Genomic DNA, 16814 nt, shown 5'->3' with positions numbered 1-16814 from the left:
CGATGGCCCCTATGGCTCACTTCTCTGCATGTGGCCCCAAACTTTCTCTTTACAACTAAATTTAAAAATCAGGTCAGCAATTTTACACCCATGTTCTGTGTATTTTTTATCAACTTTTTGCACGCCCCCACACACGCGCAGATTTGTTTAGGCGTGCAATTAATCGCACATGCAAATCTTTACTTTCTTATGTCTGTGATAGCCATGAAGTCGGAAAATAATTTAAGAAGCCTTTGCAACCTTTATCGTTAACTTAATCTTTTTCATGTACGAAGAAAACCGTGTAGTTAAAAATACACAAAAATACAGTTCTTTTAATTTAAAGAGATCTAACGAAGTAAAAATAGAGAAATTAATAAATTAATAACAAGAAAGCTTTAGATCTTTTACATGTAAAGTTTTCTTGGAAAAAATGTGATTTATAAGAATATCAGGTTGGGATTTTAGGTTAAAAACAATAGTTCTTTAGCTTAGAACAATAGAAAAATAAGAATGTTAGAATTTATTCTTATATTTTCACTGTTATCTCATATATTTCGAAAAAGACAAAAATCCCAAAAATGTGAGTTATCAAAATCCAGCTTAATCAATATTCCAGACCAGAATTGGGTCTTGGGATTTTTCGAGTTCAATGAATCTCACCCCTCGAAATAATATTGGAATTTACCAAGCTGAATCAAAAAAGGGTGATGTACAATTATTTTTTTGACATTTAATAAAATTGAATTTGACAAAATGTATTGTGTATCACCAAACACCTGTTTTGGAACTGACAGTTGGTGATTACTATAAAAAATTCAGTCATGCAAGGACAGCAATCGCTCAACTACACCCAAGTGGAGTTGATTTGAATATGTGATTTCTGTGTGATATATATGATTTTATAAATGCCTGTGCCATAGGTGCGAGTGCTGACTGCTTGAAACCATACTTGCATTAAATGCACACTATGTCATGGATATCAAAACATATTACATGTATATGAAGTTTATGAACTAGACCCATGGTGTGTGTGGGTATGTAAGTGCGATTGTACATCATTTATGGCCAGGTCAGGTTGTAAATCCAAGAATAAGACCAACATTACCATGGCATGTATTCTAAATTTTATATCAGGTATACATTATTGCACCATATTTCTTTATAGATCAATAATACAAATATGTGGCCATTAATCTTAGCTGGTGTCCGAACTTATTCACCATACATTGTCTTTCCAGTTGCACTTGTTGTTGGTACGGTTGGGTATTTTACTGAAGGACACTTTTCTGATCGAAGAAGAGGAAAGATGCAAGCTCCTAGTACACTAGATGCAAGACAGAAACGCAAACTAATGGAGAAATCTTCAAGTGATGTAGATGATCTGAAAGTTCAAATTCCTTTATCAGTTTTAGACCGTAACTTGAAAAATCCAGATATTTATAAAAGTTGATTTTGTGTTCAACGTTGAATGCAACTCCATAAAAATTGGCAAAAGATCAGAAAATCTAATATCAGATTAATGTCATGTCTGTTTGCAACACAGTCATCTTTTTGTGCTTTGCAAAATTGTTTAGAAATTATAAACTTGTATATTGAATAATTCTCTGTTTTTAGAATATGAAAGTATTTTATTCTTTGTATATGTGATTATGCTGAGTGTTGACAAGTATATTCATATATAAATTTATGTTACTACAAAAAAGTGTAAAAATTTTTACGCCAAACACGAAATACGAGTCTTTTTGGATAAAATATTTTCGAACATTATTTACCCTAATATTTGGTGAATTTTGAATATTGTGATCATGAATTTTATGAAACAAGGAAAAATTAAGCAAATTATCCTAAGCTGTATTTTGAAAAACAATTTTTAAGAAATTTTTATTAATTTTAGGTCATTTCTAAAATTTAAATTTTTAAAAAAAATGAACGTCAATGTTTTTGGACGATATTTCTTTTGTTCGGAATTTCAAATCTGCATTGTATATATAGTTCACTATTTTTTAAACAATTTTATTGTATACCAATTTCACAATTTCAGAATTTTGTAAAGTATGAAACCTCTGGCTTCATTGGTTGGGCTGATCTTGTCATTTTTGTTTGGAACATTAACTTTATATTTTGTGTCAACATTTCTACCAAGTTCGAATGGGAAGTAAGTATTGTGTCATGTTGTTTAATAATTTATTCAGTTTGAATTAGTGGCAGAGTTTTAAAATTCATTTTTATTAATCAACATACACAAAGATGAAAACTCAAGTCTTGCGTATAATAAAGTGAATGCTAAAAATACAGAAAAAGCCAGCTGGGGCATATGCCTAAGTGCCCCCATTCCCAATTCTAAATGGTAATGTTGCACGTAATGTTAAAGTTATAACATAAAATTACTCGTCTTAGGTATGTGTTGTCGTTTCCAAGCAATCTAGAGAACGTGAAAAGTTTGGTTGAGTTTTTTAAAGATTACAAGAAGGAACACCAGTCAGCTGTCGTGCTGATGTTTTGTACTGCTTATCTTTATAAACAAACGTTTGCAATACTTGGGTCTGTTTTCAAGGTAAGCTAACACATATCAATTTTACATATCGTGTCATATAGAGAGGGGGCGAGTTGTTGAAAATGATATGCTTGATTATGGAAAGAAAGGGGAAGGAGTTATTGAGTATGATGGATGTTTGTGGTTTTAAGAGTTTTATTTTAATTATTTTGTTTTTATTTCATGGAATTCTATTCAGATCTTTTATGGGAAAAAGGTCATCCAGAAATATAGTCCCACACAAAAGGTTATTGCTGACTTGTTGTTATCAAACGCTCAAAAACGTAAAACTTTTTAAGAAATTGATGACCTAATATGTAAACCGTCCCATTAAAGAGATTTCACCGAAGAAATTTCCAAATATTTTTTAAATTTATCTGCTCTCAAGTTTTCTGATTTCAATGGTGCTAACATTACTCTGTCCTGGATTAATGGGCATGTATATACAACATAATATTTGATAATTTAGAATCTGTTAGCTGGTGCGTTGTTTGGACTTGAAAAATCAGTTGTAATTACGTGTTTGCTTACTGCCTGTGGTGCGTCGTTGTGTTTCATGTTATCCAAATGTTTTGAAGAAGTATTATGATATATTATTTTCCAGACCGAATTAAAACATTAGAGGAGAAGGTAATTTGTGATTCTTCAAAATTTTTAAGTTTTATTTGTATACAAGCAAGAACGTTCTAGTCTTCACATGGCTCTGTAGCAGAACATTGATGAGACAACATTTGATCGCACGTGTTATTATTTTAAAGAACATTATAAGGTAACCAACCAAGAATGTAAAGGATTTTAAAAAATTCAATGTTCATAAAAAAGCATGGAAGTTGCCATATTGTTCTTAATTTTAGAATCTCATGCCTGTATGAAATTTCAAGATTTTTTGTTTTAGGTTCATAGCAGTGAAGACGGTTTATTCTTCTTCTTGCTTTCTTTGCGATTGTTTCCAATGTCTCCCAATTGGTTTCTCAACATGGCCTCACCTATTTTGGGAATTCCGATGACATATTTTTTCCCATCAGTATGCATAGGTGAATATGTTTCCTTTATGAGTGAAATTGTTACCTTATTCGTACACACTTTGTCATGGATTACATTTGAAGATGCAGGGAAAAATAAATTTGGCGTGTATTTAATTAGGCGGAGCTTAACTTTTCATTTTACATGCATATGATCTTTTGAATTTTCTACCTAAAAACTAGAAGTCAAACTAAAGTTTTAATATGTATTCGCCGGTATTAAAGTTTATAAACACAAGTATAATAATGATAAATGTTTTGGATTTAATTTAAGATTAATAAATTAAATTTGAGGTGCATTCAATTTAGCGGTGACAAAAAATAAGATTATTGGCTTTAACTCAATTTTAGACCTACATGGTCAATGTCGCCAAATTTTCTCCGGGTTGAAATTTTCACGAAGAAGGTATTTAATTTTATGAATTGTTTTGTTAATGGTCGTGAGGAACAACCTTATTCCAGTGTGTGAATTATCGGCGAAGAAATTAACGCGTGTTTATTTTCATAGTCTGTGGAATATACCACTATAAAAGACATGTTGCTGAAATGTACTTTACTTTTCTTACCTTTTTAAGTTCACTGAACATGATAACGTATTTTTAACGCCAGTAAAACTCTAGGGCTATAAAATCTTAGACAGTTAACTCTCACGGCGCCAATTTGTTAATAATGATGTAAAAAAATTCATCACTTATGTAGATAAATTGGATTTATGTGACTTTAGTGTCAGAAAATTGTAATAACATTTTACGGAAAACCGTTCCTGTGAACTCTGAATGAACCGTGAATTTATTTCCAATTTTTTTAATGCTCAGTGTTTTATTTTTGTTGACTTTACAATTGAAAACTGATCTTAAGCTTGGTTTCCAATAAAATCCATAATTGTTGTGTAGCAGTTGTTGTGAAACTGTTGCAGATATAGAAAAAATTTTGTAGTGCAAAATCTCCTGTTTCGATTTTGTTGTACAACATGTTTTTGCAATAGAATTGTAACATTGACTCGTGCAACAAAAGTTAGGTTATTTGAAACCAAGCTTTACGCAAAACGCATTTCTTGCACAGGTAAAAAAAATCTAATTGGGTGATAGGAACACACAAATAACTTACATTAATCGGTGTGTTTTGTTTTTTAGGTTTGATGCCATACAATTTCATTTGTTGTCAAACGGGTTGCATTTTGTCTGAAGTAACATCTCTTAATGACATTCAAATGTCATGCTCAAAATGAGCCTTGTTGCTGCCTGCGCTGCATTACCTGGTGTTGTTGCCAAAATGTACAAGGAAAAAGCGAAGCGACAATAGACATAAATAAGATGTTGAAAATAGATAATGTTAAAAATAAATATTATTAGGAAATAAAAACTTTATAAAAAAAAGATTATGTACAGATTTACATACAATTTTGTTTTATCTGCGTTAATTAATTTTTGTTTGCCGAATCAATTAAAGTGATGAAGATTTGATTGTTTCATGTTTTGGAAAAGGTATTCTCCACATAATGTTCTGTTAGGACAAGGTTGGTTAGGATATTTTATTGTTTTGTTAGTTTATTAACTTTTTAGAGACATTTGGAACTTCTTATTTTTACATTTTTACGTAAAAAAGTTTTAAGAATTTATAGAAGCATTTATTATATGTATATTATAAAATTGTTTACTTTGATAAAATAAGTTATTTGTAATATGAGTTTTGAACTTTTTGACAGTACATTTATCCCCAAAATTATTCCATACTTTTTAGAAGTAGATGGAATGTCTTTTTGGCTTTAGCTTTACACTTTTTAAAATGTCTTCTTGACTTCCATTTTTCAAAATGAGATTTTCTGCGCACATAAAAATTTGCGACAGCTTAAATTCGCGAAAAGTTAGTATTTACGCGCAAAAAGGTAGTATTTACGCGCGAGAGGCTCTGCATTAACATCAGATGTGCGCGAAAATTCTCAAAAGTTCATCATGAGATTAACCTAGAATATTTTGGGTTGATCACATTTGCTTTGCCGAGGTCTCGCTGCTGAAAGATTTCTCATAAAAAGTAAAATACATTTTATGAGAAATTTATGAAAAGTTTGCCATAAATCATGTGTTTTTTTTAAAGAATAAGACATAAAAACAGGCTTTATGTTTTTCTGCCGAACTGTACCAGCTCGTCATACGTGGGCGTAAAAATACATCAGCTTGCCCTAAATAAACTTATCAGGTTCCGCCAGGACAGCCGGTTTCATGTGATCAGCCGGTTAGCTTATGCTATTCGGTTGACTGTAACAAAAAATATGAAATAAATTCTTCATTACATGTTACGTCGTGTGGAAACTGGTGTACAAAACTTTACGGATTTTGATGAAAACAAAGCCTTAATTACGGGTTTTCTTTATAAGCCAGTGAAAATTCAAAATCGGGCAGACGTGCTTAGCAGAGTATGCTCACGTTATGCTTATTGGAGATTTGGAAATCGTTACCTTATTGGATAAGATGAAATGGTCACGTTTTTAATTTAAGAAAAAAAACATCAACAAAACTAAACGTACAAAGACAAGTCCAAACAGTATGGTGGTATTATTGCGTGTGAACATGTTGAAAAGTTTCTGGAACTAAAATACTCATAAGAAGGATTCACCACAACTGGACATTACGCCTAAAAAATCCACTAGAGGCCGGGATATGCGTTATGCTTATTAAAAAAAGGGAACAACAAGAGACTGGAAACGAGATTGCAATGCTCTTTTCAGTGTTGATAAATTTCGCTACCTCGAGAATCCGCGGTTGCAATAAGCATTGGCATTTAGGATTGTTCTGTTCTTTAACAATATTCCAGGTTTTTCTTTGATAGGGACCCCCTGTTATATTGTCTGTTTACCTCTTGATTGGCATTTAATTTCTCTTACATCGTGTCATAAACGTCCTTTTTTGGATAAAAAAAAACAAATACGAGAAGATGATTAGACTCGCGGGGAGGAATTGCGCAGTTATTTTCAAGTTAAGAAAAAAGTAGAGGGATAATAAACCAAAAATAATTCTTGTTATGTTTATTTACATGTAATGAAATTATATCGTCGTTCTTTAATTTTTTAAATGACACAACCATAGTGTTCTAGAAATTATATTTTACATACACCTTTCTCCCCCCTATTCATGAAAAACACACGCAGGAGGAGAGAAATTATTTATGCAGAATGTTAGCTTCCTACTTTCATTTGGAGATGTTGTTCGAAATGTAAGTAAGTAATGCTGTGATATATAAATGTAAGTATAAAATATTTTTTTTGTAATCAATCGGCCATCTACAACCTAGTTTATGAGATTTGGCTAAAAACTAAGAAGGTTCTGTTTATTTCTTTACAGACATTTTTTAGAAGAACTAGGAAATTTGGCTTCAGACTCAGACGGGATATGACGTTGAAGTTTTTAATTTTTATTTTACAGCACAATTTTTTGTTACTTGAAATCAAGTATACACAAGTTTAACAAAATCACAACAATTTATTCTGTGAAAAATTCTGCCTTATTCCCCATGTTTAACAACGAAAAGCTGGTTCTTTGCTCACAGACAGAACATGAGTAATTATCACTAGCTACAGAAATATTTTTAAATCTTGCACATGTTTTGCACAATTCTGCAAAATTGGCAACCGAAAATATTTGACGAAAACAGTTAAAGTCACTAGATTTGTTTAAACAGTTATTTTCCAATAAATTTGTTTATTTTAACCACAGTATATTATTTTAATTTTTACAGCGGTTGAAACTTTGTACTTTACAGATTAAAATTATTCCAATGCAAAATTGAGGCGTAGCAATTTTTAAGGTTAAGTTGGTGTTCGAACTGCATTGTTTGATGTTTCTTGAAGTCGAGTGATATTAGAAATGAGTTTTTATGATCCTATTTTTAGCATCTGGGCACTTGCCCACCTATATATCTGATTACTGTACGAATAAGGCTACGGTATATGAGTGACCCAGCAGTGTGACCCCTAGCTAAGAAAAACTACATCGACACAGATACAGCCAGCTTTGACAATTTTTAATTTGATGTATAAAAATGTAGGTAGCCCAGCCCTGGTTAGGTAAATAAAGTTTCTAGCAAACACAAAATAAGAACTTTTGGAATTGTATTTTAATATTATAGCTAGCTAGTAGGTATTTGTTTAATGAGCTACATCATTTTGCTGTACTAGTAGCTATATAAATCTTGAATGACATGCTAGCAATTCCTCTTTGATCAGCACTGTGATATTTTTAAGACAATAGTAATAGTAAAAACTTGTGATGTAACTAGCTACCAAAAATAAGGTTTCTTTCTCTTTTGACTGCCAACTTTTCATATGATGAGTGTACCCACAACTTGAAGCAATTAATAACCAAGTTTAGGTCTTGAACTTTCATAATATACACTCTTATCTCAATACTGAGTATCCTTCCTTTAAATAATTGTAAAATCAATATATCGCACCAGTTTAAAAAGTTAAAATACAAAGGAAAAAGTGAATAATTCTCTGCGTGCTGCATGTTTTCCCTAGCAAATGCCTTGCGCTCTGCGGGGGATATAAAAATTTGTCCCTACAAGCGCTTCGCTAGTGCCCAGACCTGCGCGTAATTCGAGCCGGAATTTACAGGCATAAATAAAAAATCCATTGAATTCGGACCTGCTATGGTTTTCAATTATTTTGTCAAATGAAGAAATTATCTACAATTAAATCCATGATAAAATGTCGGTGAATTAGCTAGGATGGTCAGGTTGCTATAAAATAAGCTTGCTCGTGGGATTAAAAGGACCAGGACTATTCAATAATTTCTGAGATCTAAAAGTGTCCGACCAAGACGGAAATCTATCGGACGTTTTGTCTGACTAGTCAAACTCAATATTTATTTTTCAGGCGTGTGATTTAACGATTTAGGCGTGTGCCAAGGCGTGCGCGTGCGATCGCACGCCTCTCCTGAAAAAGACTGGACTCTAATAAATATTTTCAATTACATGGTATAATATTTTCTACTCCTTCATGAGTAATTTTTAGATGCGAGTGTGATTGAGTAATATTGTAATATTTTTCAGATAAAAAATGTATTACGGAACACGAAGAATTCCGAGCGGTGGTTTTATTGAAGAGTACGCTGTGGACATCTTTGGTGGCACTCCATGACAGAGAGATTTTGAACGACCACCTAGTTACCAGCCCCCACTCACCTCCTTAACATCCTTTTCTTTCCTCCGTTCAGATATTTCTCTGACTTTTGGTTTTTCCTTATACGGAAGATTTTTTTGGGATCTTTGGGCAGCGAAAAAAAAAATTTATCCTGTTTTTTTCGACTGTTGTTAGTGCAATTCACAACAGCGCACCACGACATTATTCTGCCTCTCAACCTTACTGAATGTGCGACCTCAGTCTAATCTCTCTGTGGCGGGACATCTAGTAAAGAGGAAACTAATTTTTAATTATTGATTGGTTGGCTTTAGAGTAGCTGGAAACAACTATGCAACCCTAAGGCTAAAGTCATATTGAACTTCAAGTTTTATTAGCGGAATGCTTCTTACTTAGGTTCGTACAGAATTAGCACAGTGTGTGTTTACCTTAAGGTCTAGACACATCTCTCGCCTTCGATTTTTTAATTCCATATGAATAATTCATAAAAAGCGGTCTTTCACAATTCAGGGGGTAAAATTACCAAAATTTTTAAACATATAATAAAATATCAGCCTGGCCCACGTTTTATATATTTTGGTCACTTCGGCGCGCTCCAAGTAAATACGTCACACGCGACATATTATTTCAGCCTCGCTTTAGTGCCTATCCACCATCCATATAAACAATCGAAGCGAGAGACCGCATGCTTTTTTGTAAACAAGAATGAGATGTTGTTCAGTTGGTGTTAGGAAAGAAAACAAATAATTATTTAATTCTTTTATAGAAATTAGTTACAAATAAGAATTTTTTGTCAAAATTTTAGTTGATTTTTAATCGGACAGTACCTTTACGCAAACCAAAATAATTACGATTCAAATTTTTCGTCGAGCGATAGCAAATATTTACCACAGTTTTCCTTACTGCTGTTGCGATACCAACAAAATTCCAGAGGAACTTTTTCGAAGGTAAATTTATGAGAACATTAATAAAACCAAATGCAAAATGTAAACGCTTTTTTTAATAAAAATAAATATTTCTCGTCAAGAAAAACAACAACAATAGAAATGCATTTTCTCAAACGATCAAGCAGTCTTCATAAAAAACTTGGGTGTTTTGAAACATATTTGATGCATTGTCACTTTCCCGTTGATAACTATTTTTTCGCAAAATGTTTGCAAAAAACATGAAATCATATCGATGAAGGAGAACATCCTTTCTTTATTCAATTGTGTGATGGACATTACATTGAGAATTCGCATAATAAAAGAATGAGAAACAATTCACAATTAAGAATAATTTTATCACCGAAACTGGATCTCAAAAATGTTTGCCAATACAAACGAGTATAAAAACGTGTTTTGCTTTCGTTTGATGTTCATCGGTTCACAAACAAAAGCAAAAACGTGAAACCGTGGAATCTTCTTCCAACAAAAATGTCATCACATACTGTTATCCCCAACAACTTTATGAACACAAAATATAAAAAAACATCAGCTTATACGCAACAGTTTACAGTGCAGTACACTTCTGCAAAAAAACGTTTTTTCAGTATATTGCATGTGGTCCATTTCCACAAAACTTTACACAAAATTAAAATAAACAGCAATTTGCAACACGAACTATATAAATGGACAGCTATATACCACCCTCGCTGCAAAACTCTAACTCAAAATGTTGAAAACCTAAATTTTCTCCCAAAATGTCAACAGAACTCTGTTATATTGGCATTTTACATGCAGGCTCACGTTCAACAGGAAATGCAACAAAGCAATAAAAATAAGCACATTTAACACACACACAAACTTGGTATTGCATGCAGTCCCCCCCTTCCATGAAAGCTACACGAAATGTGAGAAAAAATATACTAGCTATGAAAATATATATGAGCATAAAAATGTCATCGCATTATCAAAAAAAGTTTAGTGAGTCTTTGGAAGATTTGGTGGCTTGTTACATCTTCTAAATTTCATGCTCAAAACAGATACCTAATTAAGATTGCCTTAAATAGATAAATAAGAAAAACAACAACATAACTCTTAGGTTAGCTAAGACAGCCAGTTGATAAATAAAGTTAAACTGGGGAGACTTAGCTAGGTATATAGCTAGCTAGCCTACTTAACTAAGCTTTCTTCGAGTATATCTAATTCAGTTTCTCTCAAACGAAAGCTTAGACGGAAAAAAAAGTCAGAGCAAATCCATAAAATTTAAATCCACCTCACTGCAAACCCCGAATTACAATCAACCAATTAGCACAAAGCCGGCGTGGTCAAATGTTACCCTCCTAAATACAAGAATTATTTATATTTGTTCAGGTGAGTGAAACCATTCTCGCTTAAAACAAAAGATTTCCCGATATTGACCACGTGAGCAAAGAAAAATAAAATTAACCAAACAAAAAGCGCGGTCAGAATTCGGACCGCAGAAAAATCTTTTGAAACCCAGCGTAATTTTTCCCACCTTAACTATTCCGATTTGTGGTAATAAAAATTATGCTGGGTCTCCTGGCTAATAGCTAGCTAGCTAGCAATTTATGCTTATAGTAAAACATATTTAAAAAAGAAAGTAAAAAAGAAAAAGTAGATATGACTATATAAATTAGGATTATAAGTTATCTGATACAACAGAATATGAATGTAAAGATTATAAGATGAGCTCAACAAACCAGAGTTTTCCGTTGGACCAGCAATATGGTTTGGTACGTAACAGCTTAGTGTAGCATTTTGAATTTTCTATTAGTTGCGCAGCAGGGCAACATTAATTATGTAAAAGTTCTTTATGTAAACAAACAAAAGCGGGAAAATATAAAACTTTAAGAATTTTTAAGAGACTTGAAATTCTTGCCTTTAACTTAACTTTTCTACTTTTAACCATTTTAATATGCTATTCAACTCCACTCTACTTCTTCGCTTTGATTTTCCTTGCTTTTACTATCTGGACTTTTTTCATGACGAAGAGATCGTTAATTTGGTTAACGTTCGAAAGTCAACCGTTAAAATTGCTTCAGCAAACCAAATTAAGTTTTTTTATTGTTCAATACTTACGCAGACGGTTAAGTTGAGATTGTGGGAATGGGGCAAGGTGGTTTCTCCTAATTTCAGCTAATTTCAGCTGGTTTCAGGTTGTTTCAGGTGATTTCAGGTTTTTTCAGGTGATTTTAGGTTGTTTCAGGTTGTTTCAGGTTGTTTCAGGTGGTTTCAGGTAGTTTCAGAGTGTTTCAGGTGGTTTCAGGTGGTTTAGGTTGTTACTGGTTTTAGCAAATACGGGGTTTTCTAGAGTTTTGGTACATAGGGGTGTTAATAATTTGAAAAAAGTGGTAAATGTTCCCAAATTTATTTTTGTTTCTCTTCTATTTTAATTAGTTTACCAAGAGAGTACATTAGTAATTTCTTATTTATCAAGTTTTCATGCAATTTGATTGGTTAACTAAAAAATAAAGGTGTTGTAGTTTAGGGTTACCTCCTGCGAAAAATAAAGTTAATTGCATATGAAAGAGCTTGAAAGGTTATCTAGGATTTTGAATATTTTTTTAAAAATTCTTGATTGGTTCTTTAGAATTTGGACTAAGAAGATTCACTAATATAGCATGATGTCATGAGTATGCTCTGCGAGGGTGTTATATTTACCATTTTTGACAAGCCATATAGAGCTAAAAATGTTTTCTGGCCGTTCACTTTGACGCATTTTACATAAATTTCAATACGTAGTTACCATAATAATGCTTAACGCTAACTCATGACGTCATAATTTCGCATAATTAGCGCAACTTCTAAGACAAATATCTCGAGAACGGATAAGAATTTTTCAAAAAAATAAAAAGATTTCTAGAGAACTTTCGAAGATCTTTCACATTTGCTCAACTTGATTTTTCGCAGGAGGTAACCTTAAAGATTTCAATATTGAGAATTCAAGATAATGCTTTTCGCCAATTTTCCTTGGTTTTCCAGGCCTTGTCTAAAATTCTTTCGGTTATGTAATAATATAGCACGTTGTAAACGTTCGGTACAAATTGTACCCAGACTTCTATTTTTTATTTTTTGTACTTGGACCACTTTTATATATTTTATCATGTGTGCATATTTTTGTTAGTTATAAATAGACGCCAAAGAGACAATACATGTTTCGTTCGTTTGTCAGTAATCACATTCGTTCTACTACAGTTACTGTTTTAATTTAAGTTTTGAATTTGTTCTAATTACAGCAATAACCTTAATTATTCTCATTTAGACTTCATAAAAAGTAGTTCAAAAAATATTTGCTAATATGCCTATTATGAATGCCGTCGGTGTGGAAGAAGGAGGGGTGAGTTCATATTTATCTTCTTTTGGGTTCATTAGACCGCTTTAATTTTTCGCGCTAGTTTTAATTTCGTACATTTAATTTTCGCGTAATCGTTTTGTATATATGATTGTTTGACGCTCGAAAGGTTCAATAACCTCGCATTTGCGCCACTTAATTTTACGGCCATTAATTTAATGATTATAAAGTATTATGAGACTCTCGTTATACACGCAGCTTCTACACAAAGAAATATTCCGCGCATCAAATTTTCGAGCAGCAGGAAGCGCATGAAATTAGTATTTTTGTGCAACCAACGGTTCTGCGCGGGAAATTTCATCAATTAAAGTATTTACAGTTTACCTATAAGACATAGTTTCGCTCACAACATGCTAAACATACTAATGATCTCTTTGAACTACATTTACTAGAGCCACATACTGAAAGTTCTAAAAATAAAATTGTATTATCCTGTCTTGAGAAATCAATAAACGAATAAGATATTTTAGTGAAACATTTTAAATTCAGAAAACTTTTTCATTTAGATTGTGGGGATTCAGCGTGATGGGGTTAATGTCAATCTTGACGGCGGCACACTGGTAATCGGTATGCTTTTGGCTCTTCTAGTGTTTTATATATCTCTTCCCGTTGTAATTAATGCGTTGTTGATGGCTGGGTTGGCTATATTAGTATACCAATTAGTTCAGTTGAATAAAGTGAAAAAGATCTTAGAAATAGACGCGACTTCTAAATTCGTGCAGAGAATGAAAAAAAGTTCATTGAAGGTTAATATCCAATCAGGTCTGGAATTTTATAAATTAAACTCTAAGAAGAAAGTTTACCAAAATTTCAGACATTTTGAAGTCGGTGAGAAAAATGATAGCATTAAAAGATTAATTGTGCTAATAGTAGGCATAACTGGCTCTGGCAAAACATCATTGGTTAACACAATAGCCAATCACGTGTTTGGAGTGTGCTACTCGCATGACTTTAGATTCGTTTTGGCTAACGAAAATAATGAGGGCGATAACACATCACATGGACAGAGCAAAACAGCTACCACTACTGCCTACACACTCCACCATCAAGAGGGTTTTCGTACTCCATATACGTTGACGATAGTGGATACACCAGGTTATGGAGATACGCGCGGTGTTGAAAGAGATGAAGCAATTACTGAACAAATACTCAGTCTTTTGAAATCCAAAGATGTTTTCGCAAATGAGGAGTTAGCTAGTATATGCTATGCAATTAAATCTTCTGATTCAAGAGCGACTATAGAAAACAGATATTGCACTGATATGACATTACAGCTTTTCGGTGAGAATGCAAAAAACAATTTAAATTTGTTTCTGACATTTTCTGATGGACAAGCATCGCCGGCACTTGATGTAATTAAAACAGATAAAGTCTTACGGAATTTATCGCAACGTTTTCTTATTAATAACGCTGCTGTATTTTCAGAAAAAGTTGGAAGTAATATCTCCAATGAAATTAACAGCAACAATTGAAAATCTAACAATGCGTGAAAAGTTTGGCGCTTTGTTGCAACAGATTTCATTGAAAATAACGAAAAGTTTAAACACGTACATGGAAATTGGTGAAATCATTAGGTATACTAAAGACATAAATGTTGACATTCAAACCACTAAAAGTGACATTATCACTGTGATATCATCGCAGAAAGAAAAAGAAAAAACACAAGCGAAAGCATCGAATTGCACTAAATGCAAGACAACTTGTCACTTTCCATGTGATGAAGTTTGTAGAGCAGACACCGGTCACTGCTCCATGATAGATAAAAGCGGTTGTTCTGTTTGCTACAGTTGCAAAAGTGCATCACACGAAGTCGGTAAATTTAAATATGCCATGCATAAAAAGAAGAAAGAGATTGTACTCCAGGAGGTCTATCAACAATATAAAACACGCTTAGAAGAAAAAAATTCCAAACAAAAAGTTTTAGAAGGATTAATTAATGATTATAATGCGGCAAACTTAGAATTAATACACTTGCTTTTCACTGCGGAGGAATGTTCGCGTCAAATTGATTCAATAAGTCTTCGAAATTCCAACAAAAGCAAACTGCAGTATATCAACAACTTAATTGAGTCGGAAGAAAAGAGTGTTGATAGTGACGAAAAAAGAACAAAGTTGCGTTGCCTTCAAACAATGAAGAAAGCTGTGACAGAGTTGGAGAGTTTTAAAGAAAAAGATGGATTTCCAGTAGACAAGGCGGAAGAAGAACGACAGTTATTACAGCAGAGATTAGAAAAAATCACAGCTGAGAACTTGTCTGAATTCAATTTTGATGACGAGTATAAAGATATCCTACAGAAGTGCAAACGAAAGCGCGAAGAGCAGACAAAGTCATTTATAGAACGCTGGATTGCCGCAATAAAGAGATTCTGGGATAAAAACATATACGGAGTTTTCCTTAGTTTTTGGGACAATATTTTTGGAAAAAATTAACTGCTTGATGCAGTAGACCAATAGTTTTGATGAAAGGTTGTTGCAGAGTTTATAAACCTATCAGCTGATGAAACCTTTTATGTTTTGCTTGTTATGTTACGCTTGTACTGCACTGTCCACAAAAGAAAGACTGAAAATTTGATTTAAGGTTTTGTTTTTTAAATTATACACTTTTAATCGAGGAAGCATTTTTGTCTATACCCTGATATGCGGATACCGGTTAATAACGAACACTTTTCAAGGATGACTATTACGGTCAAAGCTTAAGATCTCTACATAGCAAACACGACACAGACATAGCTAACACGACAACGACATAGCAAATACGGCACCGTCATAGCGAACACGATACTAACACTGGACGTAGCGGATATATTTTTATGAACCAAACGACAATTTTACCTTTTCATTTTTTCTTTAAAAAAAAGGTTTTGAACAAGAAAAAAATTACGTCATAATTACGTCATTTTTTAACCCTATTATACCTGAGCTTTTTTGGCGTTTGTAACCCCGCGAGAATACCGAGGTGTACCAGTCCAGTGAAGTAATACCGAGGTGTACCAGCCTAGTGAAGTAATACGGAAGGTATCCACGAAAATGTAAAAAGCTATCATTTTAACGATTTTTGTTAATTTTTTTACGTATTTGATATTCTTAGGACATTCTTAGGACATTCTTAAGAAATTTTTTAACCCTATTATACCTGAGCTTTTTTGGCGCTTGTAACCCTGGGGGGGCACAAAGTGCCCGCGGGCCATAAATCCTGAACCACTTGTGCTAAAGTGATGAAACTTGGCTCAGTTGGAGAATGTCTTAGTACAAACTCAATCCAGGTAAAAAAAATAATTTGATGACGTCATAGGGATTATAAATGACGTCACACATGTGAAAAATGGTCATTTTCCCAATTTTCCAGTACGTTTTAATTTCTCGCGTGTTACTAATGATATGGCCTTGATTCTTGGTAGATTTGTGGAATGAATACCAAAAAATGTGTTTCACATGAAAAAAGTAATTTTAATGACGTCATTTGGATAAAAAATGACGTCATTTCGCCAAAAAAATTTCTTATTTTAACGATAAAGATAAAAAGACCCCGTTCTACCAGAAAAATTGATGACGATGTCATTAAACTTGACATATATGTAGAACAGGACATTTAAAGATAATCGAGGTAAGGAAAACAATATAATGACGTCATTGGGATCCGAAATTACGTCAATTTGCTGGATCGATATTTCCTTCAATTCTGGTCTGCTTTTTGTCCCTAGTAACCATATATCACCTTAGCAACACCTTGGTTACCAACATACATGTAATAAATAATTATGTACCCAATACAACATCTTATAACATTCTTACATGAATGTCAACGGTTTTCAAAATTCCAAAAAATTTACCCCCCCGTCCAAAAAAT

General features: G+C 33.0%; 2 protein-coding genes across 2 annotated transcripts; both read left to right on the top strand.

Annotated features, from left to right (window-relative positions):
* The first annotated feature begins 1442 nt into the window (after nt 1–1442).
* LOC130641916 (transmembrane protein 41A-like) lies at nt 1443–5218 on the top strand. The gene is given in 7 exon segments (XM_057448934.1): nt 1443–2137; nt 2380–2536; nt 2985–3087; nt 3090–3145; nt 3411–3549; nt 4671–4742; nt 4745–5218. Coding segments are annotated over 7 exon segments (723 nt in total). The 5' UTR covers nt 1443–2036; the 3' UTR covers nt 4840–5218.
* A 1503-nt stretch (nt 5219–6721) lies between these two features.
* On the top strand, nt 6722–14449 carry LOC130641915 (uncharacterized). The gene is made up of 3 exons (XM_057448933.1): nt 6722–6776; nt 12878–12952; nt 13474–14449. Exons 2-3 carry the CDS (start codon nt 12914–12916, stop codon nt 14437–14439), a joined length of 1005 nt encoding a protein of 334 aa, XP_057304916.1. The 5' UTR covers nt 6722–6776; nt 12878–12913; the 3' UTR covers nt 14440–14449.
* Nucleotides 14450–16814: the final 2365 nt, after the last annotated feature.

The sequence above is a fragment of the Hydractinia symbiolongicarpus genome, chromosome 4, assembly GCF_029227915.1.
Source record: "Hydractinia symbiolongicarpus strain clone_291-10 chromosome 4, HSymV2.1, whole genome shotgun sequence".
In the NCBI taxonomy this organism is placed as follows: domain Eukaryota; kingdom Metazoa; phylum Cnidaria; class Hydrozoa; order Anthoathecata; family Hydractiniidae; genus Hydractinia; species Hydractinia symbiolongicarpus.
Note: the sequence above shows the minus strand (reverse complement) of the source record. Positions and strands in the feature narration are given on the sequence as shown.